Genomic DNA, 16,353 nt, shown 5'->3' with positions numbered 1-16,353 from the left:
TAAAGGAACACTTAAAAGCAGCTGCTTGGGCCTCAATTTTACTCAGAGAAGTTGTGCTTGGGGAGGTGGTTTTCAGTTTTGTTTAAAATGCCCCACAAGCTACTGTTACATCTTACTTTTGAGCAGGATGGGGAAAATATATTCTTTCATTCAAGGAAAAAGAAATATAGACAGCCTAGAAAGATGTAGCCATCTATCTCTTTGGCAACTCCCATGCCTTCAGGTTAATAGCCAACCTGTCGAGTCTTCGAACATCTAAATTGAAGGGGCAGCTAAAGATTGACAGAATTACACCAGAGCTGCTTCTGGGGTTGGGAGGAATCCCCATTAGCAAATAAGATGGCTTCTTTCTGCACTAACTAGGGACACAATGGGTGCCTGGATTGCCAACATCATGTTAATATTTTGGCACATGTTACAAGCACAAAACCATAGATAAAGGTGTAAAATTCCAACGAATGCGTGGATTAAAGATTGCCACATCCTATATCAAAAATGTCATTTGCCTCTTGTGCAGATCAAATCCAGTAACAGCTCATTTCAGCAAATGCTTCACCTCTGTTGCTCTTCAATATACTGGGAACAGTGAGGGGAAAGGGCACTTTTGATGCAGCTTGTGGCATTTTGTTGCATGTCCCACTTATATTGAGTTTGTGGGCAGCATGTGAAAAAAGGAAAGAAGCCACACAGTGTAACCTTATATACTTCCTTTTTAGCTCTCAGAAGAGAAGAGAGATTTCTCTACTCAGTCCTGCTTCTTCTTTCTAAGAACACTGATTTACATGCCATGCATGGTGGGGGAGCAAACTGGGCTCCTTCACACAACTTTATCTACATGGTTAAAAAATGCTAAGTTTTTTAATTTACTAATATTCCAGTAGGAATCATTACACAACAGGAGATGAGGCACTGGTGCCCCATAGAGCTTATCCCCCCCCCATGTGCAGGAAAAACAAAATTATTAAAATTCACCATGTATGTAAATTTGCATAATTTAGGGTTGCCATATTTCAAAAAGTGAAAATCCGGACACAAAGCTTGTTGAGCTTTTGTTTTAAAAAAGAGACTGCCCACATGGGTTGCCATACATCTGGATTTTCCTGGGCATTTTGCCGATTTTTCCCTTGACACTGCTTCCGACTGCAGTATTCCAGGAAATTCTGGGTGTATGGCAACCCTAAACAACTCACAAGCTATTTCTGATACAGCAATCTGGTTGCTCTTTATTGTATGCTCCAAGTACAGTCTTCCTCTTCCTCTAAGGAACTCAGAAAGCCACAAATGGAAATCCCAGGGGATTTCTCCTAGCAATCTAATGAAATTACACCTGCATGATTCTAGAGCAACTATTTGGTGGAGGAGTAACAAAGAAGAGCACAAAGACCCAGCATCCCATTTAACAGATACAGTGGTACCTCGGGTTGCATACGCTTCAGGTTACATACGCTTCAGGTTACAGACTCTGCTAGCCCAGAAATATTACCTTGGGTTAAGAACTTTGCTTCAGGATGAGAACAGAAATCGTGCTCCGGTGGCACGGCAGCAGCTGGAGGCCCCATTAGCTAAAGTGGTGCTTCAGGTTAAGAACAGTTTCAGGTTAAGAATGGACCTCCAGAACGAATTAAGTACTTAACCTGAGGTACCACTGTACTGGGAAATTAAACTTCATTGACTGGAGGGCACAATGTAGGCCTGTCTTGCTTCCAATTTGCCAACTGCTTTGAGGTTGTTGTTGTTTTTTTACAATCAAGTAGTATGTAAATTTTATGAAATAAATAAAGTAATACAGTGGAAAGAGAGTCTTTATCAGGGCATATAATCCCAAAGACTTTGGCTGGTTTTATGCTCCCCAAAGATTTCAGCTCATGTCTTGTGTACGTGCTTGACAGGAGAGGACCTCAGTTTAGAGAAAACATGCATTGTTGAAAGCATTAGTACTGCTCACTAGGCCCAAATGATGGATCAATCCCCAACCACAAATGTTTCGCTGGGTCAGACTGAAGACCTACCTGGTTCAACATTCTCTTGCCAGCATCAGCCAGCCAGATGCTTCTGTGTACTCAGCAAGTAGGACATAAAAGTGACAACCTTTTCCTAACATGTATCCTCCATGTTAACTCCCAAATTAACTTCAAGGATCTGTTTACAGAGTCCCGTTAGCAACAGAGAACAGATGTATCTGTCTGAAAAAAGATCGGACCTGGCGTGCAGCTTACTTATGGAGAGCAAGAATTGCTGCCAGTCAGGCAAAGGAGGGAGGTTTGGGTGGATAAGTATGGATTCTTTTTTTTCTTCTGCCCAGTTCCCCCACCCAGGCTGCTAACATACTGCAAATTACTTCATCAGTATGTATGTTAAGACTAGCTACAAAATATGGCATAGCAACCTTTGGACTAAAAGGTGCATGTATGGCCCAAATCTTCAAGACCCTGGCAAGACATGGGACAGCAACACATTTGCTCTGTCTTACTGGCTTCCATGGGCAGCTGGGAGATTTGCATCCCCTCCCCTTTCTCTTATTGCTTTATTTGTAAGTTAAGGGTTCATGGCAGCTCAGAGCAATGTTGTTTTGCTTATCTTAAGACATATATATAAACAATCTCAATGATAAAACAGGGTTATCTACCAACCTTCCTGATAACATGCTGCCATATAGTATCCATTGGGTGTGTAATAGGAGTATTTATTTAAATTGCTAGGCAACAAGTTTAAAGGAGACTTAAACATAGTTTAAGTCTGCAAGCAATTCTGTAGCAAAGGGATCATGTCAACACAATGCAAACGGCACAGATTACGGTTAAGCCCCATGTAAATATCTGCTCCAAAACCCAGCAAACAGCTTATATGCAGACAACTGCCTATGAACGTATTTGGTCCAACATGAGTCTCGTATTCCAGGTACAGTTTATTTGCTGACTGCTACCTTCTTCATGAACTATACAAGACCATGTAGCCCTGTCTCCTGGGATACCCCTACAAGGACAGCAAGTCATGAATCACCTCTATATAGGATTTTTATTTTTCCGCGCTTTGGCTGGGTTGGGGGAGGGATAGGCCATTTTCAATAAACGCAAATGCTAAAAAACACGACAACAGCTGCATTTTCATAGGCAAAGGACAAGTCCAATTTCCACGTCAAGTAAATCTTTCCACTCCTGAGTCAGTAAGATTCAGGGCAGCTGCCCAGCTAACCAGAAGTTAGATTCCAAACAAGAACGGGGAAGGGATCAAAATCCACATCATAAAACCAACTTTATTTACCTTAAAATCTTGCTAATGTTTCCCCTTTAAAAGCGTTTCTTCAGAAATTAGATTTTTTTAAAAATCTTTTTTTTGGGGGGTCAATTTTGCATTTTATTCTTCAGTTGTTGCCCCCATTATACCAGTCAAAGAATAGACTACATTCTCTCAACTGTCCACAAGGGAATAAACATGAATCATTCCCTTCATTCAGTTCTCTCTAAATAGATGCAACCCCTTGCTGTCAGCCAGTTGTGCCCTGTAAGGAAGCAAAGGGGAGGGAAATAGACTATCATTAGCTCACTCCGTTAAAGCAACCTTCACTCATTAGTTGTCAGCCTTCAGTATTCTCAAGGCATGCTAGTGTGCGATTTTATAAATTCTTTCCAGATAACTGATAAAAGAATATCTGCGAACATTCAATAGCCAAAATAAAAACCAGCCCATAAGCGTCTTTGTTGGTTCCCTCACTTTGCCACTTAGCTCCTCACCAGTCTGCCAAACAGATTGACCTGGCTGAGAGCTGTGCAAGAGCTTACTCTTTCAAAATGACTCAAGTCCAAACCCTATGGGAGTTGAAAAGGAGAGGGTTGGTATGAGTTCCCTCTGTCCCTCCTCCCCCCCCCACGGCCCGCTTCCCAAGGATTACTTTGCAAATGACTATGTTGCTACAAAAATGTCACTTTCATGTAGAAACCAAGCGAATTTTGCTAGAATCAAAGAATTGTAGAGTTGGAAGGGACCCCAAGAGCCATCTAGTCCAACCCCCTGCAAAGCAGTAATGTTAGTAGTGAGTGACATGCGTGTATGTGAAAACTGACAGATGGGTACACTCACTGCTGAAACCACAATACTGGAGCTATGGATATTGCTAGCCATGGATATTTGCACACACAATATATTATTAAGGTTACAAGTCTCAACTGAATTAACTGATTAATTAAGGGAGGGAGGACTCCACTCTTATCTTTTTCCTAGTGTGAACATCCAAAGCATTTTAGAAAACGTACGAATTAACAGAAACACACAAGTACATCAGCTAAGCAAGCTGTGGCGTTGCTTGGTCACACATAAATAACTCTGAATATATCAGCCAGCAGTGGAAGGGACTCAAGAGCAGAGGATTAAACAGCTCAGCCTCTCCAGACAGAGATTACTCCTAGTTGTGAGCACATTTATCCTAGCATGTCACCTCTCTTGAAAAGGGGACACTACAGAAAATGAAACTTCTTCAGCTCAACTGACACATCTCCAGATATTTCTAATGAGTAGAAGTAGGGTAAGTAAGCAAACATGCAAGGGAGATGTGTGGGTGTGTCCCCACTGTTGCTGTCAAAACCTATCACCCTAATGACCACCTCCAGGTGTAAAAAAAAAAAAGGTCTTAAATGCTTTTCTAAGACCACAATTCAAATCTAAATTGCCTGTTACAGCAGCATCAGTGTTACTGGAAAGGGACGGGCAAAAGGAATTAACACTCGACACAGACTGTGGCCGTTACAATCCTGGGCTTGTGGTTCAGCAAGCTGATTTAAGTAACTGACAAACTGTGGGATTTACCTGAAGGCCAAAGCAGACAATCCCACAGAAAAGAAGCTGCAAGTTATTGCAATCTGGAAGAAGTTAAGGGGTATAGTTTGAAGCAAATGGCAATGGGCTGAGGAGAGTCTGGGGAAACTCTATTGGTTCCTCCAGTCATCCTGGCAGAGCTGTAATCTAGCTGTCAATGTGGTGGCTGTACTGTCATAGCCTTTTTGGTTGGGTTTTGTTTTCTCGTGTGTGTGTGTGTTCAGTCAGTCACACTAACATAAGTCAGATTCCTCCAGCCCTCAGTAGGCTGAAATTTCAGGCGTCTGGTTATGATTAACCCAGGCTGTGAGTAATGCCACATGTTAGGAACTGGGGAGTCACGAGCAGCACACAACTGCAGCTGGAGTCAAGCATGCAAATGGCAAGTTGAAGCTGGTCAGAAAGTACGTTTTTTGGGGGGGGAGGTTATCAGATGCATACGACTTGACATGGGGCCACTGGCAGAACTCTGTGTTGCCGCATGGAAAAGTTAGGAGCCGTGAAATGTCTACGTAGAGACGTAGAGGGAAAGATGATCACATCTGTATCTTGTAAGCAGCAAATTGCAATAATAGGCAGAACCAGCCTTGGGATAAGCCCTTTCTTATTGCACAAGACATAGGAACTAACTCATTAAGGATTGAGAGCATTCCAAACAGGGAGAAGTTCCATATAAATTCTCAAGGCTCTCTTTACCTCATCCTGGTTAATACTCGTGGGGTAGGAGAGACCCATTTACTACACCATCACTAGAATACATGATAAAGATGTCAAGAATTAGACTGGTCTGCTTGTAAAGGTAGCATTTCCCCCGCCAATGTGCCAAGGTCAACCTAAGATAGACTTCTCTGTTATGCTGAACAACTAAACCAATCTTCAAAATTGTCCAGCACATACCACACACAGCTTAGTACATCTCAATTCAACCTATTTTTCTGTAGAATGTTTTATGTGGCGAGTTGTGATCTGGGCATGCATGGAGGCATTCACAAGACTAGCTCAGCACACCAAAGTCTCCTAAAAGTGTGAAGCCTGTTCACTTTGCCATGCAAAATTGATGATGAGAGTCACTCATCCCTCTGATTTTGGGCTGACTCCTCAACTTACTAAGACTAAATAATAATTAATACACCCTTGGATAGATATAAGCATTTGAAGCATCAATGTTCTTTGCATTGAAATGACAGTGTTGGAGCACATGCGTTGCACGCATAAGGCTCTGGTTTCAGTACCAAACATCTCCAGCTGATGGATTTTTCAATAGCAGTGCCAGAAAATTTCCCTGCAGCTGCCAGGGAGAGCAGCTGGACACAGGACAGTTCTATAGCACGGCTCAAATCGGTCAGAGCCAGCAGAGACTTTTAAGACACCACTGTCAGTAGTACTGCCACTGTCCATGACTGGATAATTTTATTCCATAAACTGTAAAGAAGGTTGACTTGGAAGCCTACAATTTATAGGCTCCAAGAACAACAACAAAAATAAGAGGTCTGATTTCAGGAAAGAATCAGTCAATGCTTAACTATGGCTCCCAACCAAAAAAAAAGGAGGTATTTTTATTAATGTCACTACAGGCTAGATGATCAGGCTTGTCATTCTGTTGGGAGTTGAAACAGCTTTGAAATGCTTCAGAGAAATAATAAAACAAAGGCTGCAAATTAAGTGCTCTTAAAAAAACACAAATATTTTCCTCCTGAGAACAATCCTACAGCAAGAAACATTTCTACGCAAAATTTTAAAGCATTGCTTTTAACAGTTTTAGTTTTTCAGGTTCTGATATCTACATGTCCACAGAGCCATGCTGGGAATAACTTGCAATATTCATTCCTACACACCCCACAGAAAAAGTGTGGACATTTTTTGTATTCGTTTTGTTTGCTTAAATACACAGACATAAAGCTAAAGTCTCTATTTTGACTAGATTGTCCCATCTGCTTTGGTAGTTACTTCTCTCCTGGCCAAAAACAAAGAGCAACAAACAGCTAGAATGTAGCTTATCAAGATTGGATGGCATTCATAAATTAGTATTTATGTTGCTGAAGCCTGTAAAACATTTGATGGGCGGATTCCCATCCCCTGCTTCCTTCCTTGCTTTGTTTGCTTAAAGTAGAGACTGGTTGCGCTGGATAGACCATCATCTGCATCACACTCCTGTCTCATGCTAAGCCTACCCAAATCACCCAGAGCAAAGCATGAAGTTACAAAAAGAATGCCTAGGACTATCAGTTAGAAGGAGTCCTTACTGCTTCTGACAAGCTTAGTTTGCCAGAGGTAGAAAGGGAAAAAGAGACTCTCCCCCTGCAAAGCGAGCCTGGCCATGCTGCTTATTGAAGTGCCTAAGCTTCAGGTAAATGGTGGCTGCTGCATTTTATGAGCTGCTCACTTTTCAGGATAGGCTCAGCCAGACAGGCAGAGTAGACAGCTGCCTAGGGTGTCACACTTCAAAGGTGCCTTCCATATCAGAAGCTGTGCATTAGTCCCGGGTCTTGAATCACTGCTGGTGTGGCTGATAGCTGACACTAACTGAAAGCGCCCTGGTACCCTCTGTAATGTCACAGGTGGTCCTGGGATGCACTTTCCGAGACTTCCACCTTGGGTAGCAAAAAAAAAAGCTTGAACTGGCCTTCACACAAAGATTCCCTGGACAATTTAGGGATAAGCCTACCTAACATGCAGTGGTCAAATATTCCAACCGTCAAGTGAAAAGATCTCAGAGCAAACATCCACCCCACCCCAGTCTTTTTCATTTTAATGCTTCCTCTGCACAAACAGCCCAAATGAAATGCTGATGCAGCAAATGTTTTAGCTTCATGCTATGCAACATAAACAGATTTTTTAAGCAAAACAAAAAAACCAATCCATCATAACTGGCTGCTAAAAAGTATACTTACTGCTAGGAAGAGCAAGCAATACATGGAAAACGAAGAATGTCCAGAGTAAAACGACAGTCTGAAAAACAAGAGAATGCCCACATACTTATTACAATTTATACATACATCATTAAGATTTTGACACACTGCAATTGTATAACAAAGTTCACCTTTGATTTGCAAAATAAAGCTTCAGCAAAGCTCACACAGGAAGCTCCTTTATACTGAGTTAGGGCACTAGTACATCAAGCTCAGTATGTCTGCACCAGTGATTCCCAAACTCCCCCCCCCCCGCCCCCAACAGACCACTTGAAAATTGTTGAGGGTAATGGATGATGGTTTAATGATTTCTCTGCCTGTTGCATCAATTGAGGAACCATTTTAAAAGGGGTTTCAATGCAAGCCCTTTCCTGATCCTAGAGCAAGACATGCTCTCAATGCCCGTTAGGATAAACTGGTGGGCAGTGGGATTGTGCCACTCTCCAGCAAAGGAATAGTCGGAAACTCACTCTTACTTCCTCCCCCTAAAATGTATATACTATTTGACTGTTTAAAACAAAACACCTCAAGTCAATTTCCAAAAAGAATGACACAATCAGGTTATCAGTAAAAACAACTATTTAAAGCGGTCATTTCTCAAACTTGGGTCCCCATGTGTTGTTGGACTCATCATCCCTGACCACTAGGTGCTGCTAGCTAGGGATGATAGGAGTTGTAGTCCAACAACACCTGGGAACCCAAGTTTGAGAAACACTGATAAAGCATTGAAGAAATAATTAAAATTAATGGCAGATTAAAAACACATGGAAATATTTTACACATCTGAGTAGGCTTTTAGAAAGGCTGGGTGGAAATGTTTTTAGCAGGCACAGAAAAGAGTTCAGTGAATGTGCCCACGTGGGAGCTCCAAAGTATGGTTCCTGTAACATGAAAATATCAATTTAAAGCTTCCAATTTTTCCTCTGAAGCCACGTTAGTACCTGCGCTACACATGATGCCACATATGACATCAGGTATGGAACAGGTGGGTGTGGTTTCCTAGAAGTAGCCTGATGGGAGAAATTGCGACCCCTGGCTGGCCAAACTGGACTTGTGGTCTGGAGGTTCCCCACCTCAGTGGTAAGGCTTGGTCTTACTACCCTTGCAATACTGGTGGAGGGGTGGGGTGGGACTGGCAGAGGGCAAACAGCTTGCCTAGGAAAATTCACGACAGAGCTAACCCTAAAATTGGGGACTATCATGATTAGTTTTCTGTTCTTGGATACAAGTTTGCCACGACTGAGAAACAGGATTCTGCTTTATAAATATCCATGTGTTGACTACATTATAGGGGCTCCCGTGTTTGTGCTTCAGTTTATTCATATATCACACACATCACGCTCGTCCCAGCACACAGACTACTATGACCAAAACGATATCCCTCGGTGCAGCTTCAGCAAAAGTTACCTACTACGCCATCCAGATCCCAGCTGGAAATAGTATCTGTCACTTATTAACCTGTCAGCTGCACACACATTTGTTTTCTCTTTTCCCTCCTCCTGCCCCACAGTTTTAATACATTAAACAGAGAGAGGCAGAGGGATGGAGAAACAGACAATAGAAAGGCCTGCTAAACATTCCTTTGCAGGCAGCTAACCCCCTTCTTCCAAAAGCAGCTCTGACTCGGAACATTCCGTCTCCCCTGCCAGCCAAGAGCCTGAACGTTCGTTCCAGACTCCACTCCAGTGCTGGTGAGCGTAAACTCCCTTGGTCTCCACCCTGCCACCTTTCCCACCCACCAGTCCCCAACCCCACCACTGGATAAATAAGCATTCCCCAAAGTGAAAGTACCCCACTGGTGGAAACATCAAGCCCTTACTTTATTGTCTCTCTCCCCTCTCCTTCATCACATTCTTAAAAGACTTAAATCATCCCAGTAGCAGCCATACATCAGGCCTCCAGAGCTGTCAGGATGTATATTATTGTTTCATGACAACTGGCTTCAAATATTTTTCTCTTGGATGGGTTTATTTCAACAAGTCAGATAATACAAACCAAGAGTGCATATTTTATTTTGACTTCTCACTCTGGCTCATTTAAGTCTAATGTTGACACTTCTTTTTAGAATAAGCTATTTAGGGCTGTGAAAGAGCCTCTAACACAAGGATGACTTGCACCAAAACCTATTTGTGGGGCCACTAAGCAGGAAATAATCTAGCATGGATTCTTCCCATGTACATATACATGTTGAAAAGCAGCTAATGGAATCCATCTGAAAAGCACCATCAAGACAGTGGGAAGTTAGGATTTTAATACCTTGACATAAGTCTGCAGACTGGATTTTGTAGTTCTGGGGTATGTCCGTTTTTACTGTAAAGCTCTGTATCCCCTGAAGAAGCTCTGCAGACATTTCATAAATGTCACGTGCTTTCTGTTTAAATAACCTGAGTTTGACAGCTTTACGTTCCACATAGTAATAATGTGACCCAATTATGTTAAGCATTTCAGCCTGTTACTACAAACTCACATTTCACACAATTAGAAGAGAGCAGAGGTTGAATCCAGGGCAGGGAGAAAGGGCATGAAAGTGAGAGGGCTGGAACAGATGGAACAACACTGGAAACATTTTTGGTGGATCTTCCAAGCTGTTTCCAGGATAGTGAGATGGGGCAGGTGAGCAAGTGACCACCTGGCATATTATGCTGCAATAAATCTACATTTGCCACAAATGAACATTCCATGTCACGGTAGCCAAGCAGATGTTTATGAAAAGTCCATAGGTAGGGCATGTGAAAAACAGTTTTTAATAGAATCATAGAATTGGAAGGGACCCTAGTCCAACTTCCTGCAGCAATATGCAGCTGTCCCCTATGGGGATCGAACCTGCAACCTTGGGAGTTATCAGCACCACACTCTAACCAACTGAGCTATCCAGTAATCTCCAACTCATGATCCCCAGAAACTGGTATTCAGAAGCATGCTGCCTCTGATACTGATGATAAGCAGCTAATGATGGCCATCTCATCATGATCTTGTCTAATCCACTTTTAAAGCAATCTAAATTGGCAACCATTTCTACATCCTTATAACAGCAAAGTCCATTTACTGTGTGAATAAGTACTTCCTTTTAACCTGAATGTTCCAACTTCAATTGATAACCCTCACTGCTAGTACCAGTTCCTAGTCCACTTAATATTCCTGGATTTTATTCCATAGCCTGGAGTCCCTTATTACCAGTCCTGTGTGGTACCTTTAAGATTAACTCATTAGGGCTGCAATCCTGTATATACTTACCAGGGGGGACTGAATCCCCATGGAATTCAGAGGGCCTTACCCTTTGAGTAATGTACAGTTATTGTGGCATGAATACACACTACAAATTGTGAAAGCAAGGACTCCTTCTGAAGACAGACCCTTAGTGCTAAGTAGTCACAGAATTGCAATTGTTTAAGTGTCCACTATTTCTTTGCAAAGGAGTAGGATAGGAAAACAACCAGAACAGGCGAAAAAGAACCTTGGTTTTTTTTAATCCCAGCAGAGATGTAATTGTGGCAGCAGGGACCCCTTCTGAACCAAAAAAAAACATTTATTTCCAGTTTAGTAAGGTGTTGACTGTTTGTAAAATAGCTCTGCTTAAATGTCTACTATAGCATCTTTGCAAGGGAGGGTGTTGGGGGGGACACCAGAACTTGGCCACAACCCTGTGACCTCTTAGTAGCCCCACCAGATCTAGTGGGCCATAACATATAGGCCAAACTGTAATCCTTCCTGAAACTTAACCAACACAACTGTTGTTTCATTCACTGCTTACTATGCCTCTTGGGATTATTGTTGTCCTTATGTTGAGACAGACTATCTCTGCAATTTACTGGACAGACTATCTCTCCAATTTACTCTGCAACTTACTGGAAGCCAAACATGAAAGATGTGTGTTTCTTATTCTTCAGGTTTTCAGAGTCACAACATGATTTAAATAGTTATGCATTCTTAAAAAGAACAAACTGCACAGCATATTCTCTTCTTAAATCATTAGGACAGGCCATCTTATGCTCAAAGTACAAGTGCAGATTCCTGAGAAGAGCTATAGCAACCATCCTCAATTCATGTTCTGTGTATTGACTTACTTTTGTAAATAACCAGAGTACCACAGCGAGTTCAAGATTTGCAATTGCTGTTTGTGTACAAAAAAAGAGAGTGTTTCTCTATAACTGTATTCTAAGATCCATTAAGAGAAAACAAACCCACTATCTCCAGGTGTAGTGACTTTTATCAGAGCAATACATGATACAAGAGAAAACATTGCCAATTCTTTTCTGGGGTGGAAAATAGACTTCCCATCCTCCTCTGTGTCTTAATGCAGAAATGACTTTTCCAAGGACACAGAGACTACAATGAAGCAAAGGTTAGAACACAATGGTCGTATCAAACATAAATGAGAAGTCAGCCTTTCTGGCTTATCATAGTTTACTGACATCAAGCAATGATCTTCCCTTGAGCAAAACAAGCAAACAATCAAAAATCCCAGGAAGTTACATCTGAACCAGGATCATGGTTTGTTTCTCCCTAGCAAGTCAAGATTGCTAGCCAACGTGGAGCAATGGTTTGTTCTTGTGTTGCTGATCGTAGCTTGTTAGGGAACAAAAAAATACAATCCCTGGTTAGGAGGTAACATGAAGCCCATGCATCCTGGTTTGTTTCTGCTCCTCGCGTTAAGGGAGGAGTGAAGTGGGAACAATTGTACTTGCATGCTCCTTGTTCTCAATAAATCATAACAAAGCAGAAAGTCTGGTTTAATGTCCTATGCAAAAATGGCCAACGGAGTTTGTTTTCTTTCCATAAATAGCTTTCTAACAGAGTTCCCCACCTCACCCTCAATGAGAAAAGGAAGAATATAGGTAACTGGATCCAGAAGACAGAATTCTTACAAAACTTACAGATTGCATTAACGGGACTGTTTATATGCAACATGGACTGTTTAAGCACAGTTTAAGTATTTGGTCACAGCATTTCAGAACATTTTGCTTCAGCAGTATGGAGCTCCTACAAATGCCCATCAGTGGGATTCCCCTTAAGATTCCTCTGTCAACCACATCCAGAAGCCGTGTTCAGCTGGTTGCCAGGGGTCTGCTGGACTGCAAATGCTAATTTTCTCAGTAATGTGCTAACCTGCTAAGCATAAAGCTATTTTCACATTTTCCCAGTAAAAGTAAGATTAATTGGTATTTTTAAGAACCCAAGGGGTTTATAATTCAGTGTACATCATGCACTCATTTTGGCACAACTGCCATTAGCTGCTAAAATAAAACGGAAGTACTGTGGCTTATCAACAATGGGACTACTAAATATGAGAAGTTTGTACTCTTTCCAAGGTTTACATTTGAACCACAGCTCATGTGGAATCTATTTTAAAATGACATTTCTGCTACAAAGAGCACCTCTGAGCATGTGCATGATAGATTAAAGAGTGCTTTTGCTCATAAGAAATCTACTACATGAATATTAGAGCAAGCCTGTAGTTCTAACCCCAGAACTATAACCACAATCCAAGCTAATGGAAGACACAAAATATGGATCCCCCCCCAAAAGCATTATTTCAGAAAGCTGACTTAAGTGAGCATTTTTCTGTTTCTGTTTTAAAGAGCCAGCATTAAACAACAGCTTGCTCTGAGTAATGACCATATCTGATGGATCAGCCCACCATCTATCTATCCCAGCACTCCTGCCTTCAGCAGACACTGGCAAATGGCCCATTTTTTCTTAAAAGCCATCTACGATATATAGGGCATCACAACATTCCATATCGCACTAATGACCATTGCAATGTCTTTTCAGTTTTAGGAAATGCAATCCAGCAACTGAAATTGGGCAGGGGGTAAAAGCATTTAGACTGGATGATCCTCAGCGTCCTTTCCAACTCCACAATTCTATGATTCTATTATTCAGAATTGACTTTGACAATATTGCCACCCTCAATGGGAATGTTATTGGTGATCATTCAAAATTTCTTACTTGGGTCTCAAAGCAACAGGTATACAGCACTGGCTGCTTCCTGTAACCAATATGAGTTCTCCTCTATTAAAAACATCAGTTTCAAAAACTTGCGTTCCATTCCTGTCATTTGTGATTCCAGAAGAGCTGGAAGAAAACCACCCTTCATGCTTCTGAAGGCACCATTTCCCATGCAGCAAGTCCTCTGAAGTTACAGGCAAACCCTTTATCAAATTGAAATATTTGCAAAATGTTATGAGCTACCCACCAATTCATCTTCCTAGTCAAAACTGACCCAAACACCTGGTTAAACAACTCTGCAGAGCTATCTCTGGAGAAACTTTTTGATGCATGCTGCAATTAAGAGTCTGTCAGGCTGGATCAGGATTGTAAACTCCATTTTTATGCTTGATTGCCAAGTGCTGCCTCAATTGCACTAAATGCAAAGAAGCCAATTAATCAAGCCTCCCACTACTCAGATTGTTTTGCTTTTGAACATATATTACCTAAAAACTGAAGCGATGTTTTCTGTTCTCCAACTCAAAGACAGCAAATTTGAAAACATCTGAAGATCTTATTTCAGTGCTCTGTATAAAGAGAAACTCTATCCCTATCCTGGCTTGCGCCTGAAAATAGTTTCCAAAATACAGAGATGTATTACCTCAATAGCAAAACCTTTGCAGGGTTCATTTGATGAGAAAGACAGAGCTCCCTTCTATTGTAGGCCGTGAAATTGTACCCTGCACAAACGATACTAACTTTCACCCATGGTATATATGAATATGCATCGCTCACCTCAAAGACTCCCATACACAAAATTCAACCATAAATCAGATCTGCAAGGTGCTGGTTGAAACCATTCCACAAGTTCAAGTGGAACTTTGGCATATTATAGGAGAGTGGGCGTCCAGCAATTCCTGCTGGTAGGAGCCAAGATTTCTGTTACAATTTCTGAGAAAATGTCAGCATGGATATCACTCTCATTCAAGACCACTACTAAAGTCACAGACAATGTGGAGAACTCAAAGTAGCAGTTTGCTTTAAATAAAGTAATCCAAGACAGCCAGTGCAGTGGAGTGGTTCAAGTGCTGGACTAAGAACTGGGGGACCAGGGTTCCAGTCCCCACCCAGTATGAAGCTCACTGGGTGACCTTGGGCCAGTTATTGATTCTTAACTTAACCTACCGCACAAGGTTTGCTTTTGAATTGATGGATTGACAGTACACGATATTCAAAACAATTTCAGTCTTTCTAAGTCTTAAATGATTCTATTGAACAATATAAAAGGAAAGAAAAAATAATAAAATTAAATAAGTTAACAAATCTTTATGCATCTTAGAAATCTGTGTCCTTTTTAACTCTTTCATCTTTTGAAAATATGTTGTTTTTAAATATGTTGCACAGGATGTATTGCCACTATGAAGAGTGCTATATATTCACATACCCAGCTGGAATACTATTAGAGGAGAGAAATTTACTCTTCTGTTAGTTGAAAATAATAATATTTTAAAGTTGCACTGTGTTTCCTTTTATCAAGTTTTTAAATTGGGAACTATATTGAGTTATATATAACATGTTTAGAAAAGTAGGTTATTTTTAAATTTGATATATTATTAAATAAATAAATAAGACCTCAAGTGAGGTAGATACATTGTTGAACAAAGCTGGAAAAATAAATATCTGGGTGACGACAATTAAATTAGGGGAAGTGTATAAGGAAATGTATCATTACTCTACAGCCAACTTCAAAAATGCATTCTAGAAAACATAACAAAAAGTGGGGTGGTGCTTTAATTGTAACTTGTCTGAAGGAGCAAAGCCTCCCTTTGGAGCACTTTTTCCATATATGCAACTACATGTTAATTTTATTTTGAATATGTACATTTTGTCCATGTTTAAAACTGGAACAGTCAGTTTAACATTAATCACCCTAAATAAATAAATACATCCAAATGAATTTAAGCTGAAATTTAGATTTAAAAGGTGGGACAGCAGCAACAGCAATAATGCACATAGGTAGAAGCATCACACACACACACACACACACACACACACACACACACACAGAAGCATCTATCTATCTATCTATCATCAGTCAGTTTGCAAATTGTTAGAGTTCAGCTTTAATTTAAATAATCTCAAACTGTTCTTTGTAAATGGAGTTTTAACCCATAAGTAATTACTAAAAGTAACATTAGTTGGAATTAAAAGCAAGAAAGACAGCTTTGAATGATTTGGGGGGAGGGGATTAGGCGAGACCTAAGAATAGTCAAACTAGCCAAAATGAGGCAAGAGACTTAATGGAAAAGGACATTTTCCTAACTCGATGAAGAGATGGATAATCAAACACATTTTTCCCCTAGAAGAGACTTGGATTTAAACCAAAAGGAGAGTTAATCTCTTGTGCAGTTCAAGGAGGCTGGACAAGATCATCCCTCTTAAACAATGAAGTAGCAGAGGCATTTCGTGCAAGCAGCACAAGTGGTTCCAAGCTGGAAACCAAACTGCAGCATTAGCACACACTGGCGTGTAAGCAGCACACGAGCAAAGGTCATTGCAGAGATTGGCAATCAGGCCGGGGAGCAGAGCCAGAGAGAACATGGCTGAGCAATGAAACTCCTGGCTGACTCCAGCTGCCTGCTGAATGCTGGCCCCCACCCAGGCTTCCCAGCACAGCTCAGTTCCCTGGCTCCAAAGGACTCCCTGG

At 41.1% G+C, this 16,353-nt stretch overlaps 1 protein-coding gene across 2 annotated transcripts in view; it reads right to left on the bottom strand.

Moving 5' to 3' along the window:
- The window catches only part of PLPP1 (phospholipid phosphatase 1), an 86,892-nt gene that overhangs the window by 11,776 nt on the left and 58,763 nt on the right, over positions 1-16,353 (bottom strand). For both annotated transcript variants that reach the window (XM_081929994.1, XM_081929993.1), the window contains exon 4: positions 7,701-7,758. In XM_081929994.1, the coding sequence (XP_081786120.1) occupies positions 7,701-7,758 (58 nt within the window). The remainder of the gene's footprint in view (positions 1-7,700; positions 7,759-16,353) is intronic.

This window comes from Podarcis melisellensis (assembly GCF_964234715.1).
Source record: "Podarcis melisellensis genome assembly, chromosome: 11".
In the NCBI taxonomy this organism is placed as follows: Eukaryota; Metazoa; Chordata; class Lepidosauria; order Squamata; family Lacertidae; genus Podarcis; species Podarcis melisellensis.
Note: the sequence above shows the minus strand (reverse complement) of the source record. Positions and strands in the feature narration are given on the sequence as shown.